We start from the raw sequence: 17,445 nt of genomic DNA, 5'->3' as shown, positions 1-17,445 counted from the left end.
ATATGATATTTGCAGTAATGTGGAAAGTTGGTGGCTTTTTTTATGAGGGGAGAGAGACCTGAGCACATCTGTGTGATGAGGGCTTTTTGGTCATGCAAATTTTGATTACATTTTCTGTTATTTATAACTAAGCTGTTACAACAAAAACAATAAAGGAAAAAACGTGTTTAGCAATTCATAATATTCCTGCCTTTTTGAAGGTGCTTATATGTCCACTTGCATTTTATGTAGCAAATCAAAGCATTATTTTTCTATACATTCTAAACATTTGTTAACAGTGTATATCAACAACATAGCTATTTTAATATTGTATAATATACTGTCAAGCTTGCAAACTGTAAATGATCTATTTCCTATTTATTGGACCTCTTGGTTGTTTCCAACTTTTCATAGCTGTAAATAACGCAGTGATTAACTGTGCAAAGTTGCTCCAAAACAAAAACAGAAAGGGTCTTCCTAAAAGATGTGCTCTGGATGCTTGCCAAAGCAAGCACTCTTCCTGCTAAAGGGCTCTGAGCTGAATTCAATAAAAGTTCATGCAAAAACTGCAGGGGCTCTTTCTTTTTTTATTATTTTATTATCCCAAACTTCACAAGCCCAATAGGTGGGTAGTTCAAATATACAGAAAGAGATCACTGAGCACCCAGATTGATGTTCAGCTGGCAGTGAGCCTAAATGTGAGCCCACTCTGGGTTGATGTCTTTCTACTAACACCCAGTATACAAAATATAGCAGAAGGCCTCATCACCTTCCTAATTTTACTTATTTATTTTTTATATTGGAAGAAATGTTGCTGTCCTTAATACCTTCCTTGCCATTGCACTCTAAGTAAAATAATCAACTTCCCTTGGAGGACCAAGTGTGCTACCAGAAAATACTTTCCATTTGAGCCGATAGCAATTGTTGCAAATCTGCTAAACAAATCCTTTCTGTGAATCACTGTCATATTTCTGGCGAGAAGCTTTTTGAGAGGAAAAGCTTTTACTGCTTTTGCGGTGGTCAGCTGAAACTCACCATGTTTAAAATAGAGTATGTCATACCTTTTTCACTGTTCATCTCGTGATTAACCTCTCTGTCTCTGAGATCACCCTTCTATTATTCATCCTGGTTTAAGATGATGAAGGCATCTTCTTCTCACATCTCAGGGCTAGTGCAAGTATGATAGTCACCTACAAAAGACAAGGAGGAAGTAAGTAATGCCTTTACATATAATGTCTCGTTCAATTACTTGTAAAGATTCTGTTTTACAGATACAGAATCGGGGCAGTTAAGTAATGTGCCCTAAATCATAGAGCTCATCCATTTATTTGGGATTAGAACCCGGGTCTCTATGTTATCAAAGTACAGCTCTATATTTCATCCCTCAAGACGTCCTTCCTCTGTCTTCCCCAGTGGTGTTGACTTTTCAGGAAATGGTCCCTATTGCTCTTCCTAAGTCTTTTTTTTAAAGGGCTTACTATACCACCTGGAACAAAATAAGACTTTGGTAAATGGTAGCTATTATTATCAATAAAAACAACTGGGTGCAAAAATAAAGTAGATTTGGCAGTTAGAGTTAAGTTAGAGGACATAATGGAGAAGAGGTGACTTCTGGCTGACCCTTGAGCGGGACCCAGGCAATTAGAATCTCTTCACCTCCTCCCCTGTCCTTGGGAAATGCAACCTGCCTGTCCCCACAGTGGGAGCTCTTCCAACAGCATAGCCTTGAGTGAGGTGTTGAGGCCATCTACATGGTGTTTGTGACTTAACCCACATAAGGCTTCTTAAGATTCTGGCAGGCAGGTGTAAAGATCTACTTGCCTTGTGGCCACCAAAGACAACAAGCCTTAGAAGTTCTCTTGCTTATCAAACCTGCCACCTACCAATCCGGAGTGACCTTCCTCTTTCTTCAGTCTCTCCTTGCCCTCTGGTGTGTGTGTGGGGGGGGTGGGGGCGGGGGCGGGGGGCAGTTTGTGAATCAACAAGGCGTCCACTGGGTGGAGCTACTGCAGTGGGCAGGCAGCAGCATGGGCTCAAGGGGAGGAGGAAGTAATGGTGCTGCTCTTGTGGATGGCAGGACCACAGATATGGGGAATCCAGGGCTGCACAAGAAGAATTCCTGAAAGCAGACAGAGGGCATCAAAAGAGTCTCTCTGCTGTTGGAAGAACTGTAGTTACCAGGTGGGGTTTTATTGGCAGAGTCCTGCTCGAAAGATGCCAACTAGGTCCCAACCCCAGAGAAACCAAAACAAGGGGCTGGAACCAAAAGAGCCACTAGGCTCCAAGAACGAATGGGGAACTCAGTGTCCAAACAGGGTCTGACCGAGAGTGGGGGTCCAACTGGAACCTGAGTTGTCCACCTGATACAGGCTCCCAGAACCCCACCTGTCAAGACTTTCCAAAGGTTCCTCCCAGCCAACAGTCGAAAGAAAACTAATGATTATATCTGCACCATGAAATGACTACTTGCAGGAGGGAAAAGCACCTATACACACAAAACTGTACTTTACTATGTTGGGGCTTGTACATCTCCAAGAGCCTGCTGAAATTTTATGCAAAATTTAGAATGAGTGCACGCTTTTTTATGGGGAAGGAATCCATAATTTTTACCAGTCTCAAAAGGGCCCACGATCCACAACCTCGCAAGGACAAAGGATCAATGCTTTAAACAAATGCTCTTTTTTAAGCAAAACTACTACAATCTACCTCTTTTCTTGGTCAAATGTTTGATGAGTTGAGATGATATGTTCACCTTCTATGGCAGAATTTTCTCAAACATGGGCTTCCAATTATCATTCTATCTTCCCATTTGCTCCCCTCCTTTTTCAAAATATGGATTCACCAATCTATGGTCCACTAATGGCCCCCGTTCTTACTACATGGCTAAGTGTTTAATAAGTCTAAAATCTTTCTAAAATCATATCCATGGGTTCCTATAGGGTGGAGGGTATTGTATGTCATCCTGAAGCTGAGGGAAGTGCCTTACCTTCTCCCCTTGCTTCAATCTTCCCCACTGCCTGGGTCTAGCAGGTCTTTTACTCCCCCTCTTGATTCTTCACAGCTTAGCTCAAGTTTCATATACTCTCTGGAAGCTTCTGGGATAACTTGAGTCTGTGGAATTCTCCCCATTCTCCAAAGTCTATACCACCATTAATTGCTGGGATGTGGGGAAATAGGTTCTACTTACATAAATGGGTTAGAAAAAAGCTTAGGGTGGAAAGCCGCCACCATGGGGCGAAAACACCAAGGTTAGATAGTGAGATATTGTAATAGGATCACAAGTAACTTGTTATATCACCTGCAGGAAATTACTTTCCATCTGGTGACAATGTACCTTGATCACAAACTCTACTTGTCACGCCCCCCACCCCCCAGGATCCTTTGCTTCTTACTCACACAAGTTAATGACTACTATCTGACTGCTTTCTCCATACTCACCACATGTGTAAGATCTTGTTGTCTTCACGCTACCCACATGGGTAATATCTTGTGAGCTCAATAAATACAGAGAGGAAATGCCCGTTTGGGGCTCCTGTCTCCTCTCGGACACGAGTGTCTCTTGTATTCAATTCTGCGTCCACTCTCTTGTTGCACAAGAGAGAACTCCGGACTCATAGTCAATGACACTGGAAAAGATGTGCCAGTCAGTCTTCATGTTGTAGAGCAGGCTTTCTCAACCATGGCACTACGGACATTTTGAGCTGGATAATATCTCCTTGTGGACTGTGTCCCCTCTCCCAGTATGATGACCCCAGTGTCTACTAACATTTCCTAATGTCTCCTGAGGGACAAAAATCACCTCTGGTTGAGAACTGCTGTTGAAGCATGATCCCCATGTATCAGCCAATGTGCTAGACTGTACAGACTTTATTCATGGTCATACCCTATTTTGCTACCTTCATCTTCCTTTACTTTCGTTCACTCACTTAGCCTGAAGTTATTTTACTGCACCTTTAACTTTACAAAGCACTTTAAACCTTTTGTTGTTTTGTTTTACAGGGCAGGTAGTATAAAAACAAATACCCATTGCTTCTTTTAAACTTTGCCACACATAGCCCATGGAAGTAAATATTAGCATTGCCTTGTAAACAAACACTAAAGACTAGAGATCTCTGTTCAATAACTGAACTAAGGACTAAATAACAAGCATTAGAGAAGCAAAGACTCAGTCCATATTTTCAGAGCACAAAGCTATTTTGTCTCCATAGACTAATTCTTATTACTGTTCAGCTGTATTTTAGCTTGCAGAACTGGGAGCTCGGAGCCTGGAGCCTGCTTCGGATTCTGTCTCCCTCTCTCTCTGCCCCTCCCCCACTCATGCTCTGTCAAAAATAAACATTAAAAAATTTTAAAAAGCATTCGAAGGGGCACCTGGGTGGCTCCGTCGGTTAAACGTCTGACTTTAGCTCAGGTCGTTATCTTGTGGTTCGTGGGTTTGAGTCCCACATCGGGCTCTGTGCTGACAGCTTGGAGCCTGAAGACTTCTTTGGATTTTGTGTCTCCCCATCTGCCCCTCCCCTGCTCTCTCTCTCTCTCAAAAATAAATAAACATTTAAAAAGCATTTGAAGAAAGGCAATCTCGATAAATGGACTTCTGAAAGGAAAAAGGAGGACATCAACAAAGACATGTGTTGCATTTTCTGTCCAAAGGCCAGTTTCTCTCCTCTGATTTTGGTTGGCTGTCATGATGAGAACATTGTGTAGCACAACCAGAATGTCTGCTGAGGTTTCAACTGTTTTACAGTCCAGGCAATTTCACACTTTCAATCACAACTGCAGTTCAACGAGGTCAATGTTTTATAGCTAATGAAACTAAGGTCCGGTGTCTAACTGACACTACCAATATTCAGTTTCAAGTCCATGCAATTTCCATCTAAGCAGAAGACTCTGATATGTCTTCAAGCTTTCCAATTGTGGTCAGGAAGTTTCCACTTAACTTTAGACCAAAAATAAATCTTTATTACAGTTAAGAAATATAAATATCACTATATTTAGAGGACAACTGTTAAATTAAGGCTTCTGAACTACCACATGCGGATTGAAGCTTAGAGTACTTGCCCCAGAGAGATAAGATTTCTGAAAGCTGGAAAGTAACTTAGAAATGATTTTACAGAACACGGTGTTTATTGGTCTCACAACACACAGATTCCTTTCTCCTTTTTTAATTGAGAAGCAGCAGGAACAGTAGAAAGCTCTGAACATAGTGGAATCCAGATTTATCTTTATTAACTAGAACCCCAGGTATGCTATTTCACCTCTGCCGGCCTGTTTTTACTTTAATGAGAGGTGGACCAGGTGACCTTCCAGCACTAACGTTTTGTGACTATTATGCTTACTTTATCCTTACAGGAAAACCCCAAATAAGAAAATCAACGTATTACACCCATAGATTAACCTTAGTCATTTTTACTTCAGAATTGCAGTGACTTTTCTCTCAGCCGTAGCTTCCAAATGATGGCCTCTCACCCTGTTCTTCTCTCCACAGAGGGAGTAGCAGTGGCAACAGTGCAGTCAAGGATGTAAAAACCTCTACACCAAAAAAAATCAAAATTATCTCAAGTTTTTGAAGGTTTTTGTTTCTTTGTGCCAGTGTGCCTCTGTAGATTCTGTTTTACCTTAAAATTAAAAAAAAAATCTTGGGGCATCTAGGTGGCTCAGTCAGTTAAGTGTCCAACTTCGGCTCAGGTCATGATCTCATGGTTCCGGAGTTTGAGCCTCATGTTGAGCTCTGTGCTGTCCGTGCAGAGCCTGCTTCTGACCCTGTCCCCCTCTCTCTGCCCCTCCCCTGCTTGTGCGGTCTCAAAAATAAACATTAAAAAAAGAAAAAATCTCATAAGCCCCTCCTCCACTCTCATAGCAAGGTACGGCATATTTATTAATAGAACATGTGTTAGCTGTTTCCTCACAGCAAACATTTTACGATTTGTGTTCAGAAAAAGAGGACTTGAGTAATATCTAATATTTATATACTCTTTTCTATATTCCAAATACTGTTTACATGTTCTACGTATTATGAAGGCATTTAACCCTCGGAGAGGTCTAAGAAGTAGGTACATGTATCCTTTACTATTCAAATCTATTCAGTTCCTGGATTCAGTGGTTAGAGGTCAAATAAAGGTCAGCGAGCAAGTCTGGATGCTGTGAAATTGCATCATCTGAATCTACTTTTGTTTCCCCACTTGGGATGGTGAAAGGCTGAGGCTTAAATAAAGCTTAAATAAAGTAAACCATGCCATAGAAAAGTGCAAGGGTTTAGACATGGAGAGCTTACACAGTAAGGGTTATCTATCCCATTATCTCCACCTCACAGACCAGCAAACTGAAACACAGGTGGGTTTAAGAAAACTGCCTAAGGCTTTGTTGCTCCTATGAGGCACAGCCAGAAAGCTTATCCAGGCACTAAGCACCAAAGTCAATGTCTCGCTTGTGCTTGGCTGCGCAGCTAAACTTTATTTTCCTTTGTGGATGGCGGTGCCTACACACATACAACACATGTTGTTCTCCTGGAAATGTCTTTGGGGAGGTTAGCCAGAGTTCCCATCCTCTGCGACCTCAATTTGTCACCAGACTTTGATTGTATGTTCTATTAGCACGAATGTAAACAAGTTTTAGATTATGAAACTTGTTTTTTGTACAGCTTAAGAGTTTAATTACATCGCTTAAAGAATCATGGTATTCCATGTAGTCACCATTTTTAATAAATTCTGCCACTGTGGACGAGGTAGTGATCCCTGTCATATAGAAACAGGCACCTGGGTGGCTCAGTCGGTTAAGTGTCTGACTTCAGCTCAGGTCACGATCTCAGTTTGTGAGTTTGAGCCCTGCATCGGGGTCTTTGCTGACAGTGTGGAGCCTGCTTTGGATCCTCTGTCCCCCCACTTCTCTTTCCCTATCAAAAATAAACATTAAAAAAAACAAAACACCTTATTTCTTTTCTCTATGGCCTCTGGTTCATCAAATACCCAGGGAATAATTTTAGGGTTAACTAGTCATTATTTGCCCTTATCATAAGGGTTCATAGTTTTTTTTAGTTGAAATACACTCAAATTCTTATTTTTTAAGTACTTACATAAGTAATAACATGAGTCTAACTGAAGGGGCCAATGATGAAAACTGCTAAGCACACATATATGTCACCTAAACACTGATTAAAAACTTAAAAAAATTTTAATAATTTCCATATTTTCTTGATTTTTACAATTGAAAAATAAATCTGTGTTCTCACAAAGAGTTTTAAAAATATAGCATGTTTGAATTACAAATGATTAACAAAATCCTGCATTTTGTTCCTGCGTAGTAAAGTAGGCCAGAAGTCAATGGGAAGGTATACTCAAATCAAAGGCAGTTTTCATTCTAAAGGCAAAAATCTTCATAGGAATTGATTTGTAATCTTCTGCAATTACTGCTATAAACGTCTCCATCTGTGATACACCAATTCCCTCTCATGACCGATGGAAGTCAGTAGGAAATGCTGGGAGGCATACCCTACAATTTAGGAATTGGTGTGGCTGCCACTGCTATGCTTTCAATTGCACACTCATCGGTTCCTCTGCGGATCCGGAAGTAGCCATCTTCGCCCCAGCCAATGCCCCAGCTGTTTTTAACAATCCAGTAATCCATTCCAGACACTGCGTCAGTGCCATAGCCCACCAGCAAGACGGCATGATTAGTCAGCTCAAAGGGGTTGAAAGGGTCTCTCAGACCAGTGTGGTAGTAGATCCCCTTGCGGTAGTGGAGGAAGTCATTGTAGACTTCAAAAGCAACTGCCATGGGCCCGTGGTGGACCAGTTCAAGCTTCATCAGGGCTTCGTTGCAGCCTCCATAGAAACCTCCCACATAGTGGTACTCGGAGGAGTAGTAACGGATGCAGTCCTCCTTCGGTTTGCATGGAGAATCTGTGCCTGTGTAGGGGAAGCATGCCTCTTCCACCAGCCCAAAATCTTGGGCGTATTTTCCTGCAATGAGGTAGGGGAAGCCACCCTCACAGCCTGAGGATGAATAACACACATTAGAAAGAGGCAGAGGAAAAGTGTCCCATTTCCTATTTTTCCTTTTCTACTCCATTAATTTTTTGTTACCCCCAAGAGTTGTTCTTAGTTTAAATGCTACTTCATTCATCCATTAGCCACATAAGCTAACTACCCTCTCATCCCCATATAATTAACAGACATTTATTTGGCACCTGACATGGAACGTAGCTATAATAGCACAGTGGTTGAGTGGGGAGGCTCTGAAGCCTGACTATGTAGTGAAGTTCAGATCCAAAACTGTGAAGAATTTAACTTCTCCATATCTGTTTACTTATCTGTAAAATATAGATAGGAATAGTACCTTCCTCGTAGGACTGGTTACTACATGTAAAAGCAATAAAAGTTGGCTATTATTACCATCATTGTTAAATAGCCAGACACCACAATGTGGCTCTTCCTTAAGGAAGTCTTCTCTGACTACCTACTGCAAAAAAAGTCTAAGTCAGGTCCCCATCACCTGCCTCCAGTCCTTACCTTATTATAAACATCCATTAACGTGTATTTTTTCTTCACCGTTCTTTTCATTACTTAATTTCTACCTTCCTCACTTAAGTACAAGGTTCATGAGGATAAAGGACTGTCTTGATACTTACAGTTCCCAGGGCTTAGAAGTTACAATGTTGGGGTTTAATAAGTATTTCAAAAAGAACAAGAGGCTAAATGACAAATAATCATTCCTGGCAGTTTCAATCTCTACTGGCCCAATCTGGTGTTGACAGAAAACTTTAACCTGAGAATGTTTCACTGTAAATCAGTTGCAGCTGGGTTTTCTACATAGATTACCCATGCCCTGTTCTGAAAGCCCACTTTCAGAATTTTAGTTTCCTCCTAGAGAGAAACCAGTGTTAGCATGGTTTTAATACAAATTACATTTTGGGGTGAGACTTTAGTTGGAACTGAAACTTTACTGTTTAGAAGCTGTGTGGCCTTCAAAATATTACAGAACAACTTTGTGTCTGTCCTGTTTATAAACAGGGATATCTACTTCTCAAGGTTTTGAGCATTGTTAGATAATGTCCATAAAAGGCTCCTAAGAGCTAGTGCTCATTCAGTACATAGTAACTAGTGACATTTTGCTGAATGGTGCAGTGAATTCCATGAGAATCACTCATGAATAAGTGATAGGGCCAGAACTTGCACCTAGGTGCTCTGACTACAGACAGTGTGCTCTCTACTACACTATCCTTTTACCTTTGCCAACAATGGCCTACCACACCCAGGTAAAAAGGGCTTGAAATACAACACTTACCTTGAGCATACTGGCTGCAAGAGACAACCTCCTGAGGGCTCAAGATTGGGGTCTGAGTATTGTTGGTTAATATACGAATTCTTGCTTCTAGCATACCCATGGAAGCAAATGAGTAGCAGCTGCCACAAGATGCTGGTGATGGAAAAGCAAAATATATAACCCAAGAGAACTTTGAAGCACTTACAAAGAAACACAGAAATATGTGAGTGGAGAGATACAATTAACATATTTATATTGTGTGTTGCTGTTGTTGTAAGAATCAGCCCAATAGAGAAGATTCAATAGACAAACACTATTAACCTTATAGACAAATGTTAAGATGTCAGCTTTCAAAAGGCCAAGGTTACTCTATGGGGCTTTCCGTGAGAATATTTTAGAAGGCAAAACAAAGCAAAATGAAACCAAAAAACTCCTCTAATCTCTGAAAAGAATTTGGTACTATTCCTGGTAATCAAGAAATAATGTATGTCTGTAGCATTCTGAGCCATTCAGTTGAGAAAAACTATGAAGGGACACATGTGAGCTGAGCTTTTAAATATCTCCAGAGCAGCATTTTCTAAAGCTACTTGTTGGGTGGAATTAACACTAAGAATGGCTCAGGTATGGGTGTATTATAGAAAGTTCAACTTAACCAGGGTCGAGGAGGCAAAATACAACAAAGTCCAAGAAAGGTAAGAGAGTAATTTTAATGACAGATATGGTATTTAAGGTGGCCAATGAGGAAGTAAAGGTATAAGGAATATGGAGGTAATGAAATTGAAAACAGACTGGTTCTAAGGGGAAAAGGGTAAGAGCAATACAGTCATGGTCCCCTGAGAAGTGTCACCCAGAGGAAAGAGGAACACGAAAAGTAGCTGGATAGAGGTAAGGGAGAAGGGAAAAGAGAACTGCTTTATTTAATACCCGGATGTCCTGGTGAAGACAAAATTAATTTATTAAGAAGCAAATGCTAGGGATATAGTTGCTCTTTCAAGAGAAGGAAAATGTTTTATTATGAGGTAATTTATATGAACAATATCATTTTTGTACATTTCTTTAACAGGTGTGAGTAAACACATAAATACATTTAAGAAAATATGGCACATGTGACAAAAATGGGATTTCAACTTGTTACATTCTAGAAAAAAATGAACATAGTTTTAATATCTCTATTATACAGCCTCTTTCACCTCTGCCACTGACACAAATTCTACATAGAGTTAGGCTTGCAACAAATCAAAAATATTGGTATAAATGTAGTTACACGCAATTGATATTATTCAACGTACTAATATATTATTTACCAAATTATTTGAATGGTGAGCACTCCCTTATGCACTAAAATAAGATTAATGAATAGACAATATTACATTAAAAAAATCCATTTCACATAAAGAGTATGTTGCCTTCTCTTTAATAAACCTGAAATTAGTAAAATTTAGTAACTGCCTTCCTTAGAGAGAAAAGTATCCAAAACAACATTATGTATTATATAACTATCTATCGGGACACTGTTCTTCCCTTTCACCTGGTGATGTTGATTCACATTTGTCCCTGAGTACAAATGAAAGCCAGGATACTCTATGCTCAGCCCCTAACATCCTACACTCCAGCTGAATTACTTATACTGTTTTCCTCAAACTGAACTGTGAATTTCCATGAGTGTACATAAGAAATGTGCCTTCTTCATCTAGCTGCCTGATGCAATCAAGAAACTCAATGCGTATTTATAGAAAGAACATTCCAGTTACTAACAAGTGGATATAGATTTACATCCAGGGGGAAAAAAGTGACTTCATTGGTAGTAGTCAACCTTTACTTGTTTCTAAGCTATAAGGGAGGCAGAAACCTAGACTCTACTGTGAGTCCTCTCCAGTAGTTAAACAATACCACATGTCCTTGACTAGAGTCCATTAGAACTCTACTACCCTTTAACTGCTACCATTTCAGATGTTTCCCAAACTTCTCCCTATAAACATCTCAGATTTATCCATACCATATACTGCTTTTACTGCTAAGAGATCTCCTAAATGATGAAGATTAGGACAAACACTTGGAAGAGGATCTTGAATTCACCTGGTGTAGTACCCACTTGATAATGTGTATGTTGAAACTCAGAGAGAAGCAATGATCTGTTCAAAGTCACAAAATGAATAGATGGCAGGTGCTAGTATCTAAGCGTCTCCTAAGGCAGGTTGTGTTCTTTTCAGTTCATATGTCTGCATCTACTTGAAAGAATTTTCAAATTTTCTTTCCTGTCATCAAGTTACTAAATAGGCCAAAATTAACTTGAACATTTTGTTTTTGAAACCATCTAAATAATGCTATCCTTGGGACCCCTCTTTCAAATGATAGAGTGTCAGAGAACTAGATCAGCAACAGTAAATAAATAAAGCCAGTGTTCGTTTCAAGGTACACTTGTAATAAATAACATCCCAAGAATAGGGAAATGGCCCCATTTTGATCATCCAGCATTCTTGGGCCATGGGTATCCACAGACATAATCACTCTTGGTACTAACCATTGAACCCTCTTCATCTGACCATCTAGCACTGTGGGAGCGATAGGCCACATGTACATTCAAAGGCTCAGAATGTGCTGGTAAGAGAGAGAAACTGCAGCAATGAGGTAAGGACACAACCTTCTTCAAGCCATTGACACTCCCAGAATAATGTGTCAGCTGCCAAGGAAATTAATGCCTCCTTTCAAAAAGTTAAGACTAGAATGTAGATTTTAAAAGAACCATTATTCCTTAAGACTACAAGGCAACAAAGAATTAAGGGGGTCTGACCCAGACAGAGCTTTGCAGTAATCCAATTTCCACCAACTCAAAGAGCTAATGTGATTTCCATATGGTTTAACTATGTTCGGCTGCCCCTTCCCACAGTGGAGGACACACTGAACTAGTAAGGAATCAGGAGTCTTCCCCATCCCTACTCCATGACTCAGCTGTGTGACTCTGGGCAAGTCACTGGACCTTTCTGGCACTTCCTTTTTATCTTGTATGTAAAATGAATAGCGTGGAACAATTTCAGGCCCTGCGTACAGATGGTATTTAGAACAAGACTTAAATGAACTAGGTTTTAGACATTAGAAAAACACTGCATTCTCTAACTAATGTGACCTGAGAGACACCCCCTTTCTCTTTTGAAGGTGCAATAATAAAGACAGTACATAAGAGGGAAGAACAAAGAAAGTCCAAGTCTTCCAATTTCCTAGTTTCTCTTCCCTCTCACACTTGGACATAAATCTAGCCACACAGCTGGTGCTTAAAGCAGCCTTCAAGTGTCAAGGTAAAACCTCATTTTCCTTGCAATATTCCTTTTGTCACTCACCTTGATTTGCTTTCTGAATACAGCAAAGTTGTGAATTACCTTAACTTGGGTAATTTTGAATTCTGGGTCACCTAGAACACTGGTGTTCCTAATGTTAGTGGAATTTTCCAAGTAGCCCAGTTTCCCAGAAGAAAAAATAATTAATTTTTTCCCCAACCCAAAGTAAAGACAACCAAAAAGGAAGTCAAAAGAGGAACCTTTAAAAATTGCCCGTGTCTGTACAAATCATATTTATAGCACTCACAGAATATAGAACATGGGAGACAATGGTTTTTACCAAGCTATGAGAAAACCAGTATCAAAGAATTCAGCTTTAAAAACTCGAATTTCCTTCCCTTGCATTACTGTCTCATCACCAGTCAATTGTGTCTTTCTGGAAGTGAGTGGCACTTTTCTTTTTTTTTTCCTTTTTTTAATTTAAAAAATTTTTATGGCTTATTTTTGAGTGAGAGAGAGAGAGAGAGACAGACAGACAGACAGACAGCACTAGCAGGGGAAGGGCAGAGAGAGAGAGAGAGGGAGACACAGAATCCGAAGACAGGCGAAGACAGGCTCCGGGGTCTGAACTGTAAGCACTGAGCCAGACATGGGACTCGAACTCATGAACCATGAGATCATGAGCTAAGCCAAAGTTGGATGCTTAACCAACTGGGCCACCCAGGAGCCCTAAACTTTTCTTTTGACCTTCTCCTATGCCCCAGCAAATTTTAAAAACACTACAAAAGCAGTTACCATATTATATTTTAATGTTTTTGGCTTGCAGATCTTGCTAAACTGCAAATCCCTAGGACAAGAGCTATATCAATTAGTCTTTATATCCTCAGCCGTTAAAAAAAAAATCATAACACATTTGATGTTCTATAAACACCCTATAATACGGCAAGAACAACCATGTGCCAGGCCCACAATAATCAACACTTGACGTACAGTATTTACGTAATCCTCTCAGATAAGTATAGAGCATCTCTTTGATGACAGAGTAAATTTTAAGCCTCTCTGGACATCAGCCCTTTAATTTCACTCTCCATTCATTTCTCGATTACCTGCAAAGTTCTCTCATCCCCCATCCCTCCTTTCCAAAGAAGCCCTCCCCAGGAAAGAAAAAGTAGGGGAGAATTTTCAGGATCTCTTTCTCTAGAGCTGAAGAGTCCCAGAACAACTTGTGAAAGGAAAGACAAAGAGATGAGACCTCTGATGTCATTTGGAGTACAGGAACCTTGCTGGCTGGCTGCTCTAAGACCTGCTCAAAGCTCTGTACACTCAGAAGACTTTGCCAGGGTTCAGTGAGGATGGAATTAAAGGGCTGGTGGTGAATGCTGAGAAGTCAGGCTGATTATCATGGAATTTCCAGGAAAGGGGAAGAACAATTTATTTTGGGGTGTTATTAACTTATAATCCTCTCAGAAGACACTAATCAGAATATTTCCAGACAGCAAATACTACACCTATTTTACAGTAACAAATCAGTCATGTGTACTATAATTATCTTCAAAATGAGCTTAGAAGCAATAAACCTGAGTATGGTATAAATGATTCTCCAAGTCACTGTTGGCTAAAATTTAGGATAACAAGATAATTTGCTCTCAAGCACTATTAGAGGAAGAGTTATTCAATCTACTCATATTGTATCAAATTTCTGAAAATAATGGATAAAATGCAATTATGATGATACTTTTGGTAAAGCTGGGCTCCAGAAGGTCACCACTCAGGAAGCTTGGTTAATACTTACCATCATATGTCCTGTTGACATAAAATGAATTAAAAAGGTCCTTACACAGCTCAAAAAATCTACTGTAACAAAAAAAAATTAAGGATCTGTTTTTCTGGGCTCATACAGTAACTAAAAACTAAATGGTGGGGAGCAGAGGGTGTAATGTGTAGGGGCAAATGGCCAAGACAGATTCCACCAAAGCACTTACAGAAGGAAGACCAATTTCAATTCTGTGCAGTTCTTTGTTTCTGCATGAGTCTCTCCTACTGGGGAGAGCAGATGAGCTTGTCTTACCGTTACTGATTAATCTCATTAGCTGCCTAGAAGTACTTGGAGAAGGCTACTATAGAAATGCTGGGCTCAGCTGGAGATTATCTATTATCTCTGATCTGTCATGGATAAAAAAGGAAGGAGTGGCCATTGGCTATATACTTTCCATTTCTTTACTAAAGTGGATCGTGCCTGTTTCATCCCTGTATCCCCAGAATCAACCCGAGAGCTTGGTATATAGTAAGTGTTCAGTATTTCAGAATGAATAAATGAAAAATCAGACTTTTTTTTTTTTTTTTTTACCTTGGTTTCTAACAGGAGTAACAAAATTGGTACCATGAACATTTCTCCAGTCCCAAGATGCTGGCAAATGTAAAAGCTTTTCATGTATTTCAGCAGTCAGTGGTGCAGGTTTGGGTCTAGGACAGAAATAATACATTTGACATCAACATATAGTCATTCCTTTGAGGATGATTTCCTAACCCTTAATTCCATGATTTCAACTACATGGCTGCCTAGAATCTACATTCAGGCCCAAGGAGCACTTGTCCTATCAATGTTTCAATTATACAACAATGTGTCCACTAGGCCCTGTTTGAACTACACAACTAAGTTCTATAAATGGCTTTACAAATGGCTTTCACAATTGGTTTCTTTTTCAGGGTTAGCAACTTTCTTCTATGAAAGGACCCTGGTTATGTACATCACTGAGATGCTATTTTTAGTATATTTCAATAGCTGCATTTTCTTAAACAGATTGTGACTAAGAAAGTAGACACATGGGAAGTTGAAGATGGCCTACAAAGGATACAGAGAAAATACAGGAACTACAGAGGTTTGACTCAGGAGATGGTTAGTGGTGATGGTGAGGTGGTTATAAAAGAAGTCAAGTAGCACAGAGATTAGAGATCAAGTCAAGTAGACGACTGGCTCCATAAACAACAGATGAAAATGCTTCATCATTACAGAACTGTACCTTATAGGATATGGTTGGAAAGGAAGACACAAAGAGAGGACTTGCCTGGGATGATGAATGAGGGACAGACACATTGTCTGGAAATGAGAAAACTGTTCTACAAGCTTCTTCATGTTAGCAATTTAAAACAAATAGCATTCCAGCTCTAGACACACTAGATTTCTTAGGAATTTTCCAGTCTGTGAAATGACTTCAGTGTTCCAGGTCTTCCTGCTGCTCCTTTTACCCCAAATGCCTGCTGCCTGCTGCTTAGAAGAAATCCCTTTAGAAGTTCTTCCCTAACTTCTACTTTAAAGACCACTCACACAGCAGCGTCTACCCACCAGCCGCCAACAAAAACTCACTTCTATGCTCTATCAACTCTTTAGTTAGGGCACTACTATTACACCATGATAACATGTATCTTTCTGATTATACACTATGTGAATTTCTCATTCAACTTGGCATTGCCATATCACACTGTTCTAACTTTTCAGTGCTTATCCGGTTTACCAGGTTCCAATTTAGTTACTGGCAAAGATTATTTCTGGGTTTCTTCATGTCTTCTGCAACTATTCCCAATCAATTCCCTCTCTCACTTCTTTTAGAGATGATGTGAGTCAATGCTAGGACACAATGGAAATGAAACAGAGGAAGAGGAAAAAAAAAAAAAAAAACCACTCGTTAACAGCAATCATAACCTTCTGAAACTGTAAAGATAGATAGCATATTCCATAAAGAAGTATCAATTTTTCACTAAAATATTAACTAAGCCAGGACATTGCTGGAAACTACGTGACAAGGAGATGAACTTGATGTGATCTGTGACCATATGAAAGACTGTATTAAGAGACATGAAACATATCGGGCACCTGGGTGGCTCAGCTGGTTGAGTATTTGACTTTGGTTCAGGTCATGATCTCATGGCTTTTGAGTTCGAGCCTCACGTCAGGCTCTGTGTTGACAGTTCATAATCTAGAGCCTGCTTCAGATTCTCTGTCTCTCTCTCTCTCTGTCCCTCCTCCACTCACACTCTCTCTAAAAATAAATAAATAAACATAAAAAAAAGATATGAAACACAGAGCAATTACAATAACACAAAGAAGTTGTAAGTTATAAAACATACAACTTAGATAATGTCAATGGAATGACCAAGGTACATAAAAAAGCTATGCACCGCGAAAATTTTAGGGCAGGAGAAAAAAACAAATCAAGAAACAAATCTTGGATATTTCTTTCAAGATTTATAAGTAAAAATTAGGTGCGAACAATTTTTGGAAGGAAATAAAGTTTCCATGATTTTGCACTGCAAGGATAAAAGATTCAATCAATCAATACATATTAATTGTCCTGTATATACTTAAGAATACACTAAGTAATTTGAAAGATTAAAAAAGGAATTGGGGGCACCTGGGTGGCTCTGCCAGGCGTCTTTTTTTTTTTTTTTTTTTAAGATTTATTATTGAGAGACAGAGAGACACAGAGTGCGAGCAGGGGAGGGGTAGAGAGAGGGGGAGACACAGAATCTGAAGCAGGCTCCAGGCTCTGAGCCGTCAGCACCGATAGGCATCTGACTCTTGATCTTGGCTCAGGTCATGATCTCATGGTTCATGAGTTCGAGCCCTGCATCAGGCTCTGCACTGATCCCGTGGAGCCTGCTTGGGATTCTGCCTCTCCCTCTCTTTGCCCCTCCCCCATTCATTCTCTCTCTCCTCTCTCTCTTGCTCAAAATAAATACACTTAATTTTTTTTTTAAAGGAAATTGAAGTTTGGCAGCAAAATGTAATTTCTGAGCAGATATCTTAGGTCATACTGACCTCCTACAAATGGTTTCACCACTTACTAGCTGTCTGACATTTGTGAAAGAATTTAACATCACAAAACTACAACTGACTCCTATTAAGATGGGTATAATCATACCTACCTCAAACAATTGC

The 17,445-nt window shown here is 39.8% G+C and overlaps 1 protein-coding gene across 1 annotated transcript in view; it reads right to left on the bottom strand.

The window, feature by feature from the left end:
- Nucleotides 1-7,127: 7,127 nt before the first annotated feature.
- The window catches only part of CTSC (cathepsin C), a 37,495-nt gene continuing 27,177 nt past the window's right edge, over nucleotides 7,128-17,445 (bottom strand). Inside the window, exons 5-7 of the mRNA XM_058687532.1 lie at nucleotides 14,857-14,972; nucleotides 9,259-9,390; nucleotides 7,128-7,967 (exon numbers count right to left, since the gene is read on the bottom strand). Coding sequence (XP_058543515.1) covers nucleotides 7,465-7,967; nucleotides 9,259-9,390; nucleotides 14,857-14,972 — 751 coding nt within the window. The 3' untranslated portion in view covers nucleotides 7,128-7,464. The remainder of the gene's footprint in view (nucleotides 7,968-9,258; nucleotides 9,391-14,856; nucleotides 14,973-17,445) is intronic.

The sequence above is a fragment of the Neofelis nebulosa genome, chromosome 10 (genome assembly GCF_028018385.1).
Source record: "Neofelis nebulosa isolate mNeoNeb1 chromosome 10, mNeoNeb1.pri, whole genome shotgun sequence".
In the NCBI taxonomy this organism is placed as follows: Eukaryota; Metazoa; Chordata; class Mammalia; order Carnivora; family Felidae; genus Neofelis; species Neofelis nebulosa.
The sequence above is the reverse complement of the archived record's forward strand: the minus strand, read 5'-3'. Positions and strand labels throughout refer to the sequence as shown.